Here is a 12,691-nt window from a genome sequence, read left to right on the forward strand (position 1 = left end):
TTTAGAGGCACCTCAACTTTAAAAAGAGAAATGGAAGGAAATCAGTGGGGCATTGTTAGTAGTCCACATATAATGGTGCTTATAGAGATATTTACTGACTCTCTTCACTAGACAAGCCTTGTGCACAAGGTGATCAACTTAGTACACGTGAAACCACAATTCACTATATGATTAAAGGTGTGGTTAAATTTTTGATAAATTAAGCTTCTTCCTTTGCAATTTGGGAGTGGAAATCAAGTTGTAACTTTTTGCTGAGCGTTTGAGTCATCATGAGGAAAAAAAGTTCATAACGATGGTACATATTCAAGAACTCGTTCGCCTCTTCGTGGCTGCTTCTACTATAGCTTTGAACTTCTGCAGTGCAGCTGCAACTTGCATCATGTTGATCCTTTCCTCGGCCGAGAAGGCCAAACATTTCATCGCCAAATCAAAAATAGACACAACACATTGCTCCTTTGCAGAGAAATGCCGATCTTCTCTTGATAGCAAACCAGGCGCCACAACTTCACTTATTCCATTTTCTTGTAATGCATTGTTCACCCACTCCTTCAGGCCCATTTCCACGCTGAACATATCATCTGTTGGCTTCGTACTCGTAAAAATCTCCAACAATAGTATCCCATAGCTGTATACATCCCCGCTCGTGGATACTTTTCCTTCTGATCCATATTCTGTTTGTAACATTACACATGTTTATCAATTTTTTCATTACTCACAACAAGATATATAGAAACTAGTATTATATTGAAATAAAGATTACCTGGTGCTGCATAACCAATAGTTGCCATGGTCATAGTATTAACCACAGCTTCCCTATCCTCAAAAAGCTTAGAAATGCCAAAATCCCCAACATGAGCAGTCATATCTTCGTCAAGCAACACATTGTTCGGCTTTAAATCACAATGCACGACGGTGAACGTGTGATTGTGATGAAGATATTCCATGGCCAGCGCGACGTCTATGGCTATATTCAGCCTCTGCATCAGATCCAAAACATGCCCATCCGAATGCAGCCATTTGTCCAGACACCCATTAGGCATGTAATCTAGAATCAAGGCCTTGAACTGCGCATTGCTGCAGCAACCAAGTATCTTGATCAAGTTCCTGTGGCGAATAGTGCTCAGTATGCGACTCTCTGTGTCGAAGCTCTTCAGCGCTCCTTCTGATTCCAAGTTGAACACTTTCACTGCGACAGTTGTGTCATCCGCAAGCATTGCTTTGAACACTGAACCATAGCTCCCTTTCCCGAGTAGGTTTATCTCACTAAAGGAACTCGTCCCATGTGTGAGTTCTCTCTCCGAGACGATCTTCCATGGGACTCCAACTGATGAGGCGTCAGCAGAAGCTGGCGCCGCCTTTTTCTGCTGGCGTCTCTTTATCAGGAAGACCACGATCAGTACGAAAATCAAAGCTCCGACCAAGGGAGGCAAAGCATATTTCATTATCAGAGCAATTTGTTCCGATCTTGATCTTCCATGCTTTCTCGGACAAGGTGGCACTTGAAATCTGGCAGCGCCGCATAGTTCAGGGTTTTGAGAAAAAGATTCAGCGGTGAAGTTGGCGAAGCAACCCTTGTCAGGAATCTGTCCTTCCAATTTGTTGTGAGAGACGTTAAACGATTTGAGATCGAGATTCTCTAAGGAGACAGGTATCAAACCAGAGAGATTATTACTGGATAGATCTAGTTCCCTCAAGCCTCTCACCTCCCCCAAAGATTCAGGGATGGATCCATTCAACATATTATTTGACAAATACAGGAACTCAAGAGATTCCAAATCAGCAGTTGTGTTTGGAATGTTTCCTAAAAACAGGTTATAAGACAAGTCTAGGGTGTTGATAGCCCTCAAACTTGAGATTTGATCAGGAATTAGACCAGTCAAGTAGTTTGAGGACAAGTGGAGAGCTATGAGGTTTTGAAGACTTAAAAAGTTGAAAGGAAGTGTAGAATTCAGCTTGTTTGAGGCAATAGAGACTCTTTGAAGGGACTTGATATCTCCCAAACATTCAGGTATTGAACCTGTGAACATATTACCATTCAAGAGTAACTCTAGCAAACTATTGATTTGGCAAATATTATGAGGGATATATCCTTGCAGCTGGTTATCATAAAGATACAACTTCCCAAGTTGCACCAGTTTTCCCATTGTTGTTGGGATCAATCCTGTGAGTTGATTCCTAGATAAATCTAAGGTTTGCAAACTGCTTAAATTTCCAATTTGAGAAGGAATGAGGCCTCTAATGCTGCAATTAGATGCTGCAAAAGTGACAAGAGAAGTAGAAAGATTCCCAACCGAAGCTGGGAGAACCCCATTCATCAATGAATTGTTTGATATTTCCAAGTGCATCAAATTGCGGCAGTTTGTTAAACCAGACAGAAACCCTATTTCTTGATTTGGCGATTCTGCCCCGGTCAGATTATTTTCCCAAAGGCGAAGGGTTTGAAGCTGCCTTAGATTACCAAAGTCAGGAATGGGGCCAGTGAATGAGTTTAAATTTAGTTCTAGGACAGTAAGCTGAGAAGCATTCGTGATAGAGGTTGGAATTTGTCCGGTGAGTCTATTGAAAAATAAGCAGAGCTCCTCGAGACTGACAAGCGAGAGCCCCATGTTCCGAGGAAGAGTGCCGGAAAATTGATTCTGTTGAAGATGGAGTGTCTTCAAGTTTGATAAGTTGAATATGGAAGATGGGATGGAACCAGATAAGAAATCGTTGAACGATGCAAATAGAGACTCGAGTTTTGCTAGATTACCAAGCTCTCCCGGCAATTCACCTACCGTAAATGGACATTCAATACAATATATAGTGTGCAGATAGTCATTCGATTTTATAAAAGAATGTTCTCAACTCATGCTTTCTCATATTTTCAATCATCAATTACCTGTAACAGAGTCTTACATGGATCCACCTAAAATACCAGCAAACTAACACATTTCATCGCATAAATTATAAATATGTCAAACGGGACATCAATCGAATTTTTTAAAGGTTTGGGGATTTTTTAAAGAGAAAATACGGGTTATATGAATTTTTTAAAAATATGGAAAATAAGATCAACCCTAAAACAAATAGGAGAAAACAAGATTTTCTTCTCAACTACATAAAAATGACACCATTTTGGATTATTACTGAAAGTTTTAGCCATAAAATATAAGAATGATTGAAGCACAAGAAATGTATTTTCTTCTCAACTACATAAAGATGACACCATTTTGGATTATTACTGAAAGTTTTAGCCATAAAATATAAGAATGATTGAAGCACAAGAAATATAGGCATTGTATATATATATATATGAATGGAATGAAATGTTTTTAAACGTACCTGCCAACTTATTGTAAGCAAGATCCAGGTTTAGTAGGGAAGTGAGGTTCCCAATTTGCTTTGGTATGTGACCTATTTTATGAAATCGACAACGTTACATACGAAAACTAATTATACAGTCGAAACTGTTACTAATTTGAAACATATTTTTGAGGTTCGATACTAAATGGGAACATAATGCATGGAGTGATATATATAGTACATTACAAACTTAAGTTTTAAATAGAATTTGGTGATGGGAATTACAATAGTTATCACAAACATTTTAGGTGATACACCTTCGGTCCCAACTTGATTGGGGTATTTTTTTTAGCACACATATTAAGAAATTGTTTTAATTGGAATAAATAAGAATAAAATAAGGGAGAGATAAGAAAAGGTGTCATACTAGAAAAAAAAAAGTATTCCCTCTATCCCACTACAAGTGAGACGTTTCTTTTTTGCCGTTGTTTAGCAAAGATGATAATAAATAGTTAAAGTGGAAAGAAAGTAAATTATGAGAGAAAATAATATAGAAGAGAGTCGTATATACAGTATTATCTTACTTATTTTACTTATATATTTATACTCTAACTATTTATTATCATTTTTGCAAAACAACGTCCGATTTGGAGCGTCTCACTTGTAGCGGGACGGAGGGAGTATGAGCGATTAAATGTGTTATTTTTTGTCATAAAGGAAAATGAATCAATTAAGATAAACATTGCATAAAAGAATACGACTCAACTAAGATAAACATCCCTGATATATACTAGGATTTTGCATGGTTTTAGAATGTAGTCTCGTACTCCCTCTGTCCAAGAAAATAAACAAGATTGTGAATGACACGGGTATTAATGTATAATTGGTAAAGTGAGAGAGATGGAGAGAAAATGTAATGAAATGAGTGTTGTGTTGATAATGGCATTTGGGTGTAATTTTAGTGAATAAATATGGAAAATTCTAAATGTGACTATAAATGTAGGACGGACTTTTATGGCAAAATGTGACTATAAAACTGGGACGGAGGGAGTATTATTTATTTATTTATTTATGTTTTTGGTATTTGATTGTTTTAGTTTGTTTGCTATTTGCTTTTGTTTTTGTTTTGTTGGTATTTTTGTGGGTACTCTTGAGAATTTTTATTGATTTGGGTGGGTGGCAGATTGAAAATTAACTTATTGAATGTGAAATTCATGGGTAAGACTAGTTGTTAATTATAAAAAAAAAGTCATTCATTTTTTGAGCTATCAAGAGTTTGAGTAATAGGTGCATAAGTAACGATATGTTTGTTTATCTTGATTCATGTTATTACCTAATTAGAAATTGAGTCTTAATCATCTTTCGTGTGTGTTGTATCATTAATGGTGATATATGTTTCTAGAACATACTCCTGATATTCTTAAGTCTATATAGCGACTTTAGATATAGCAGAGAACTTTAGACCATCATTGTAAATCTTATCTTTAGCCAATTTTGAGCTTTAACTTTTAAGTATTTTTATTTGACAAATTAATCAATTAGGTTGGGAATGCTAGACTCTACCCCTAGAAAAGTATGAAAAAATTAGAGTTGGGAGACTATAGTTGAATGAAGATATCATTTAGATGTGGTTGTATGAAGAACAAATGATGAAAGTAAAAGAAAAAATAAATAAATAAAAGATACTACATCCGTTCGTGAAATGTTGTCAATTTTTGGCATTTCGGTCCGTCCACGAAATATTGTCCACTTTGCTTTTATTTTTTTATTTTTTATTTTGGTAATAGAGCTCACTTTCTACTAACTCATATACTCACAATTCTTTTATAAAACTAATGGAGTATATAAATGTGAAACTCACGTTCCACTAATTTTTTTCACTCTTTCTCCATATTTCTTAAAATTCGCACCAATTAAAATATACACAAACGTTCATAGATGGGGAGTAGAAAGAAAGTGGATAATAAATCGAAGAAACTAGTCAAATGCTAGTAATCACTTGGATTTGTAGTGAAAATGGTTGAAGTTAGATAAATATGGTATGTGTAATTTCTAGAATTTTATGCATGCTGGAAATTTTAGTCACTTTAGTCATATTAAATCACCTAATCAAATAGCCTACATTTCAATCATAAGAAAAGACCCTTCTCACCTCAGGCGGGGGTTTATAAGTGACATACTTAGCAACTCTAGAGATTACTCAAAACAAGGAAATCAGTTAGATAATATTTTCTCCGTCCAATAAAAAATATCTAGCTTTCCTTTTTAGTTTGTGTCACTAAAGATGTCATATTTCCATTTATGAAAAAAATTCTCTCTCACATTAATATAAATATTATATATTCTCTCTCCACTTAACACATAAAATAAAACTTCCTAAAATCTCGTGTCGTCCAATAAATGTGACATTTTTTGTGGGACGGAGGGAGTAGCTTTTTGTTAATTATACATTAGATCCTATAATTCAACGTTCATTCCATACTTTCCGCATCATATTTAATTGTTTTTCATTTATTTGCAGTTTTACTTGTTTTTAATATAATTTCATTGAAGTATTAGTTTTAAACCAAGAAAGAATTCTTTTTGGTTTTTAGACAGTAGTTGAGATTGATTCGCAGTAGTTGAGTTGACACATTAGTCTTTGTGCGATAAAGTATTTTTACTTGTCATTGTTGCATTAGTCTCATACACTTGTAGGGCAGCTTCAATAGTAAATAAAAGCGAATAAATCCCAACAAAAATAAGACTCAACTAAATTGGACGAATAAAGTACTCCCTACGTCTCATAACATATGGCACACTTGGATAATGACACGAGATTTTAAGAGATGTTATTTTGTATGTTGAGTGGAGAGAAAAAATACCCTATATTTGTATTAATGTGAAAAAGAACTTTTTTTCAAAAAATAAAATGTGACATATTTTGTTGGACAAACTAAAAAAATGTATAACATTTATTATGGGATTGAAGGAGTATATATTAAACATATTAAAAGTAAAATATTGTAAAAGTGATTTCTATAATTAGAATTTATTAATTGGATTATCAAATCTCCATTCTCCTTTGATGAGAGAGATCCAATCTCCTTTGGTATGCCACATGTCAATTTATCATAGGATAACGACAATGTCTAATTAATTACTGTGCTAGTAATTGTTACTCCATAAAGTTAACTTAAACCAATAACATGTGGAATTATCAAATAAGACTTTCATTTTAAATATAAAATTGACTACTTGTTCAAAAATTGACAAAGTAGGTGGTTCGCAGTTGTTGAACGTACCTTCTAAGTTGTTTTCGTAAAGATACAACTCACTGAGGTTGGGTAAATTGTTCAACTTGGAGGGGATGTTTCCAGACAGACGATTGCTGAAGAGGTACATCGATTCCAACGATGAAATGTTGAAGATAGAAGACGGAATATTTCCTACAAAACTTTGAAAAATAAGCTCAATCAAGATGTTAAATCAATGTAAAATTATACATCAGATTAGTAAGTACCTTGGAGATCATTATCATACATAGATAAAAGCGTAAGCATGCTCAAATTGCCAATTCCAATTGGTATGTTTCCATTGAAGCGGTTGGTCGACAAGCTCAGCTCCTCCATCTCTATACACATGTCTATACTCATCGGAATATTCCCATAAATTTGATTCTCTCTGAGAAACAATCTCTTGAGTTTGGGAGTATTACTACACATATCACTTGGGAGCCCGCCCGACAGCTTATTATTGCTCAGATCAATCTCCACCAACGCTGACATGTTTGTGAAGATACCCTTTGGAATCTCTCCACTCAGGTTGTTGGAAGCCGCATTTATTTCCTGCAAACGCTGCAGTTTGGACAGCTCAGTTGGTAAGACGCCAGTCAAACTGTTGGAGCTGATGTCCAGGGACTGGAGAAATGTTAGGTTTCCGAGATGTGGAGTGAGGTTTCCCTCGAGTCCGAAGCCGGTGAGGCTGAGTGATGTGACCCTGCGGTGTTTGCTACCGCACGAGACGCCGGCCCAGTCGCAGATGGAGGTGTTGGTGAGCCATTTGTTGCTCAAGGCACCATTTGTGATGGATTTTTTGAAAGCTAGTAGAGCATCTTGATCACTGTTTGAATCGATTGGTTGAGATGAGGTGAGAGAGAAGAAGATGGTTAAAATAGTTAAAAGCATGAGTGGAAAAGGAAATACTACTAAGAAATTGGACTCCATATAGTTGTTAATAAATTGCAATTTGGTTTTGTTGATGATGAGGATTGTTTGGAAATCGATAAAGGGTAATATATAAAGTTGATGAGGTATTTTGTCTTCTCAAGAGTAAAGTAAACAAAGAAAAGCCATCCACACATTCTTTGGGCTCCAGAATAATATAGGAGTGATGGTAACACATCTATAGAAGCGTCACAGCATTGCGAATATATGAGTTTTTATCTAGTAATTGATCAATTAAGTCAATAAAAATCATGTGATCGTCCTTTTCAATGTGGGGCTTGGCTTCACTTCGTCCAAATTAATAAGTTAAAAGCATAACAAACCAAGATTTTCTTGTTCAACTTTGAAGTGAGTGGTTGTTAAACAAATTGGATAATTTTTTTGTAAAAATGAAATGAGTCAATTCAGTAATTCTCAGATTGACTATATATAATACTCTCAAAAGAATTAGCATTCCAAGTAAATTTCCAAGAAATGTCTAGAAGGGTCACGAGCAATCCAACTTAAAATTCAGAGTCAGTACAATGTAATTAATCACAAGTTAGATTCATGTAAAATATGGATAATATAATACATTCAAATGTGATTGAAGTCGAAATGTACAACGGTGAATATTGCATCTCATTTACTCTTTCATTTTTTGGCCTAACTATGTTTTGATCTGCAGATTGCCTAGTACTACTAATATGGTATCTGAAGAGTTGAACTACAGTCTACCAACTTTAAATATGCAATTATATTACTTCCCCACCCGATGGAAATAGACTGAATTTCAGTTTTTTTTCCATTTCATAGAAATAATTCATTTTTATCTATAGAAACTTTTTTTTTCTTTTTTCACTTCATTATTTATGAGCTATGCCATTGCTATCTGCTATATTATTTTAACTATTTTTTCTTCTTCTATCTTATTTAATCAATTACGCATTAAAATTCATATTATTTTCACTGAATATATTCTATGGAACTGAAGGAGTACATATTAAGTTGCTAATAAATTAACCATATGTTAATCGTAGGCCATCATGTGTTGATTAGGACGCGTACGGTTTGTGAATCAAATATATTACCCATGTCTTTAAGCGAACCAAAATTTTGACATTGGTGGCAGATCGATGTTTTAATGCCATGGAGCCAGAGTGGCGGCTCCAGAGTGGCGGCTTAGAGTGTCCATAGTAGGAGTGGACACTCTCCCCACCGCCGTGCCCCTTTTCCCACAGCCATGTCAGAGCTGCGGCTCGCCGTTTCCACGCAATAGGGCCCCGCTCCCCGCGCCCAACCCTTTCTCTCTCAACGCCGCGTCCAGGCTGACTAGTCGGCCCTGTGTTGTCAGCCGCCTCCCGCCGCGCCTCAAGTGTCCGCCATTATAGGGAGGCGCGCCGCCGCCAACTCCGCGGCGGACACCGTGTCCTCCCTATTGTGGACACTCTTAGGTGCTTCCTATGCATGCTATGTATTATAATTACTATATGCATTTTGTTTATTGAACTATTTTCAATATGGAAATGAAATTTAAATTATTTAAATTTTAACTTATTACGATAATTCTTTATGTGCACCTATAATTAGAGAAACAAACAAATTAATAGGTGCTTCCTATTCATGCTATGTATTATAATTACTATATGCATTTTGTTTTATTGAACTATTTTCAATATGGAAATAAAATTTAAATTATTTAAATTTTAACTTATTACGATAATTCTTTATGTGCACCTATAATTAGAGAAACAAACAAATTAACTTGACTTTGATAGAATTGTATTGTATGGTTCTTTATTTGTATTAGGAAACAATAGTAGAAACTTTATTACTCCTATTATTTTTTTTATTAATAGCAGAAACTTGTTTTGGAGTAAGGTGGAACCTATTATTGTAGTTTGTTGACCTATCAGACCTATGGGAAATAATTGAAGAAACTTTTTTATTTTTTTTGGAGTAAAGTGGAACCTATTATTGTAGACCTATTAACCGGACGTGAACATGATTAATTTTGATATTTTGTCGGCAGTATAAACTGTGGAATCATATTATTCTCATATTGTACAATATAAAAAAAATGAAAAAAATCTAATATTAATATAAAAAAAGATAATCCCTCTGCCCGCGAATAGGAGTCTCGTTTTTCTATTTTGGTCCGTCCATAAATAAGCGTCTTAGTTTAGTTTTACTATAAACGGTATATAGGTCTTACATTCCATTAACTCATTACACTCACATTTAATTTAAAACTAATATATTCTCTTCATCCCATAAAATATGTTCACTTTCCATTTTCGTTCGTCCCACAAAAATATGTGCATTCCGTTTTTGGAAGGTTATCCCAATTTATTACTTTTATACATCAACTTATTTATAACTTATACCACCATTAAATACTACTCCTTCCTTTCCATAGTAGTGGGGGCATTTTTTTTCGGCACACGACTTATTGTGTAAGTGAGTTGAGTAAAGGTAGAATAAAGTAGGAAATGCAAAAGGTTGAGAGAAAAGAGAGAATTAAGTAAGTGAGAAGAAATTTGTTGATTTTTATAAAAAGATAAATGACTCCACTACTATGGAAAGGGGAGTATTATTAATAATAAGAGTCTCACTATTCACTAACACTACCTTAACTATCATTTTCCTCATCTCTCTTACTTTACCAATTTTATCTTAATTTCTATGCCATACAATTGTCCATATTTTTATGAGACGAAGGGAGTATATAAATGGGAACCATATTTCACTAACTTTTTCCACTCATTTTACTTTCTGCGTCCCAGCTAAATGAGTTGTATTCCTTATTGAGATATTTCAACTAAATTGAGTTATTTTCTTTTAGGGATATTGACACATAATATCAAGGAATTTTCAAAAAGTTGTATTATTTCACGAACTTTAAAATTAAATAATATCACGAACGTTACCATGAGTTTGTTATTTTCACCAGTCAAAAAATTACAGTTATATTAATGGATTGAAGAACAAATTTGGAAGGTGTGATTCAAGGAAAACTATTCTCAAAAATTGAAAAACTTGAAGCTCTCGAAAATAAAAAATTAGTCGACAATAATGCTACAATCAAAAATAAAAAAAATCAGTCCACAACAATGCACATTCACTCCTCAGTTAATGGTGCGTTTATATAAGTGTTTAATTTTTTTTAGAAGCTAATGTTTCATTAGACCTGCACAATGATATATTCACTCCTCAGTTAATGGTGTGTTTATATAAGTGTTTAATTTTTTTTAGAAGCTAATGTTTCATTAGACCTGCACAATGATATTTGTCTGCCTCTTTGTCTAACCTGTCTCCCTCTCTCTATTTAGAATCTGCACAATATTATTAAAAAATACAATAACAATTATAAAAAAAAGTAAATACAGCTATTACACATCAGCTTCTCAATTTCCCTCAAAAAGGTATAAAAGTACTTTCATCCAATTATCCCTTTTGATTGTATAGATTATGAAGTACTCCCTCTGCCATTAGCAGTCCTATTTATTGGCGACACAAGTTTTAAGAAATATTAAGAAAAATGGATAGAAATAAGTTAGTGGAATATGAGTTTCACTTGTATATATATAAGTTTTAAATGAAATGTGAGTGGAATGAGTTAGTGAAATGTGAGACTCTATTACCATTTATAGTGAAAATGAACCGAGACTTTTATTCACGGACAGACTAAAATGAAAAATGGGATTCCTGTTCGCGGACGGAGGGAGTACTGTAAATTAAATTAAACTGCAAGTGAAATCTTTACCATCATTGCTTACTGCTATACTTGCCAGCTGTAGTTATCTTTTTAAGTCTTCGTCAGGTTCAGGAATCACGATTGTTATATAAATCAAGCCCACCTCAAAAATATAGAGCACAAGTAAAATATATAATGCCAATCTGAAGACCTACCATATTTCTTATTTCTTGTTCATTTAGCTTAATGTTAAAAGGAAAAAGCAATAACACAACTTTCTCCATATGTGTACAAATATTGTGTCAATTTAGTCACGGGTGGCATCGAAGGTGGGGTAATTGAATTAATTGTTTTCGAACGTAGACCATATATAATACTAACATCGATCAATACAGAGATCAACTTGGCACAAATAATTTTTTTTTAAAATCACATTAGGGTTTTTTTTAAAAATCACACTAGGGTATATTTAGTTCCAAATCATTGCTACCACGGCCTATCCTTTAGGCCATGTTTGGTTGTCAGGATTCTGTTTGGAAAAGTAATCTGATTCCTTAAATTTTAAATTTCTGTGTTTGTTTCGATTTTTAATCAAACTGAGAAAGTAATCAGAATCCGAGAACAAGGAAAGTTAGTACAACTTTCCAGGATTCTGAATCCTAACTTTTCTTAGGTATTCTTTTTCCCAATTTTAGGATTCTTACACATTTAAGCAATATAGTATAGTTTTATTAATAATAATGATAATAATAATAATAACATAATAATAGTAATAGTAATAGTAATAATAATAATAATAATAATAATTACAATTTTTTTAAATAATTTAAAATTATAAATCATACCTATTTTCACTATAATAAAAGAACTATAATTAAAATTATCATAATTATAACTTATTTTATAATAATTCATAATAATAATAATAATTTATTAAATAATTAAAATATAATTAAATAATATAAATCTTATAATAAATAATAAATATTTTATTTTATAAATTAACAATTAATCAATAAAGTCATAGTGCAATTTTAATTTATAAAATTTATTCAATTATAATATTCATAAATATTATAATTATAATATAATAATAATTATATTTATTGTTATAATAAATGAGTACTATAATACTCCATGTAACTATAATTATAATTATATTATTATATATTATGATGGATAATCTATATTTAAACTATCCATCGTAATAATAAATATAATAATATAATTATTATTATTCGTAATTAATAATTTAATAAAAAATTTACAATATTATTCTTTTTATAAATAAAATAATAATAAGTATATTTTTAGTTTGGTGTTTAAATTAAATATAAATTTAAAATCTTGATATTTTCCAAACACAGGAAAGTAAAGTTACTAGGAATCATATTCCCGGGATTCATTTTCCCAGGAATCATTTTCCTTGCCAAATTTACTTTCACACCAACCAAACATGACCTTAAATCCATATTACGCAGTATAATATTCATAAGTCGCACACCACTTTTATTTCATTTCTTAGTTA

At 33.0% G+C, this 12,691-nt stretch overlaps 1 protein-coding gene across 3 annotated transcripts; it reads right to left on the reverse strand.

Annotated features, from left to right (window-relative positions):
* Positions 1-227: 227 nt before the first annotated feature.
* On the reverse strand, positions 228-7,518 carry LOC125219661 (LRR receptor-like serine/threonine-protein kinase EFR). 3 transcript variants are annotated; one of them, XM_048121704.1, is made up of 5 exons: positions 6,805-7,518; positions 6,567-6,718; positions 3,322-3,393; positions 761-2,770; positions 228-671 (listed from the first exon to the last, which is right to left on the reverse strand). In XM_048121704.1, exons 1-5 carry the CDS (start codon positions 7,485-7,487, stop codon positions 304-306), a joined length of 3,285 nt encoding a protein of 1,094 aa, XP_047977661.1. In that variant the 5' UTR covers positions 7,488-7,518; the 3' UTR covers positions 228-303. The 3 variants fall into 3 exon arrangements, with proteins under 3 accessions (XP_047977661.1, XP_047977660.1, XP_047977662.1); XM_048121703.1 differs by having other exon boundaries at positions 6,567-6,710; positions 6,785-7,518; XM_048121705.1 differs by having other exon boundaries at positions 6,785-6,924.
* Between the last annotated feature and the right edge of the window lie 5,173 nt (positions 7,519-12,691).

Source organism: Salvia hispanica, chromosome 4 (genome assembly GCF_023119035.1).
Source record: "Salvia hispanica cultivar TCC Black 2014 chromosome 4, UniMelb_Shisp_WGS_1.0, whole genome shotgun sequence".
In the NCBI taxonomy this organism is placed as follows: domain Eukaryota; kingdom Viridiplantae; phylum Streptophyta; class Magnoliopsida; order Lamiales; family Lamiaceae; genus Salvia; species Salvia hispanica.

Excerpts from the sequence above, each read along its gene's own strand:
- LOC125219661 (XM_048121703.1), bottom strand. The coding sequence starts at position 7,487 with ATGGAGTCCAATTTCTTAGTAGTATTTCCTTTTCCACTCATGCTTTTA. Across the intron at positions 2,771-3,321 it reads TGCTTACAATAAGTTGGCAG|GTGAATTGCCGGGAGAGCTT; the intron begins GTACGTTTAAAA and ends CATTTACGGTAG. Across the intron at positions 672-760 it reads TATTGGTTATGCAGCACCAG|AATATGGATCAGAAGGAAAA; the intron begins GTAATCTTTATT and ends TGTTACAAACAG.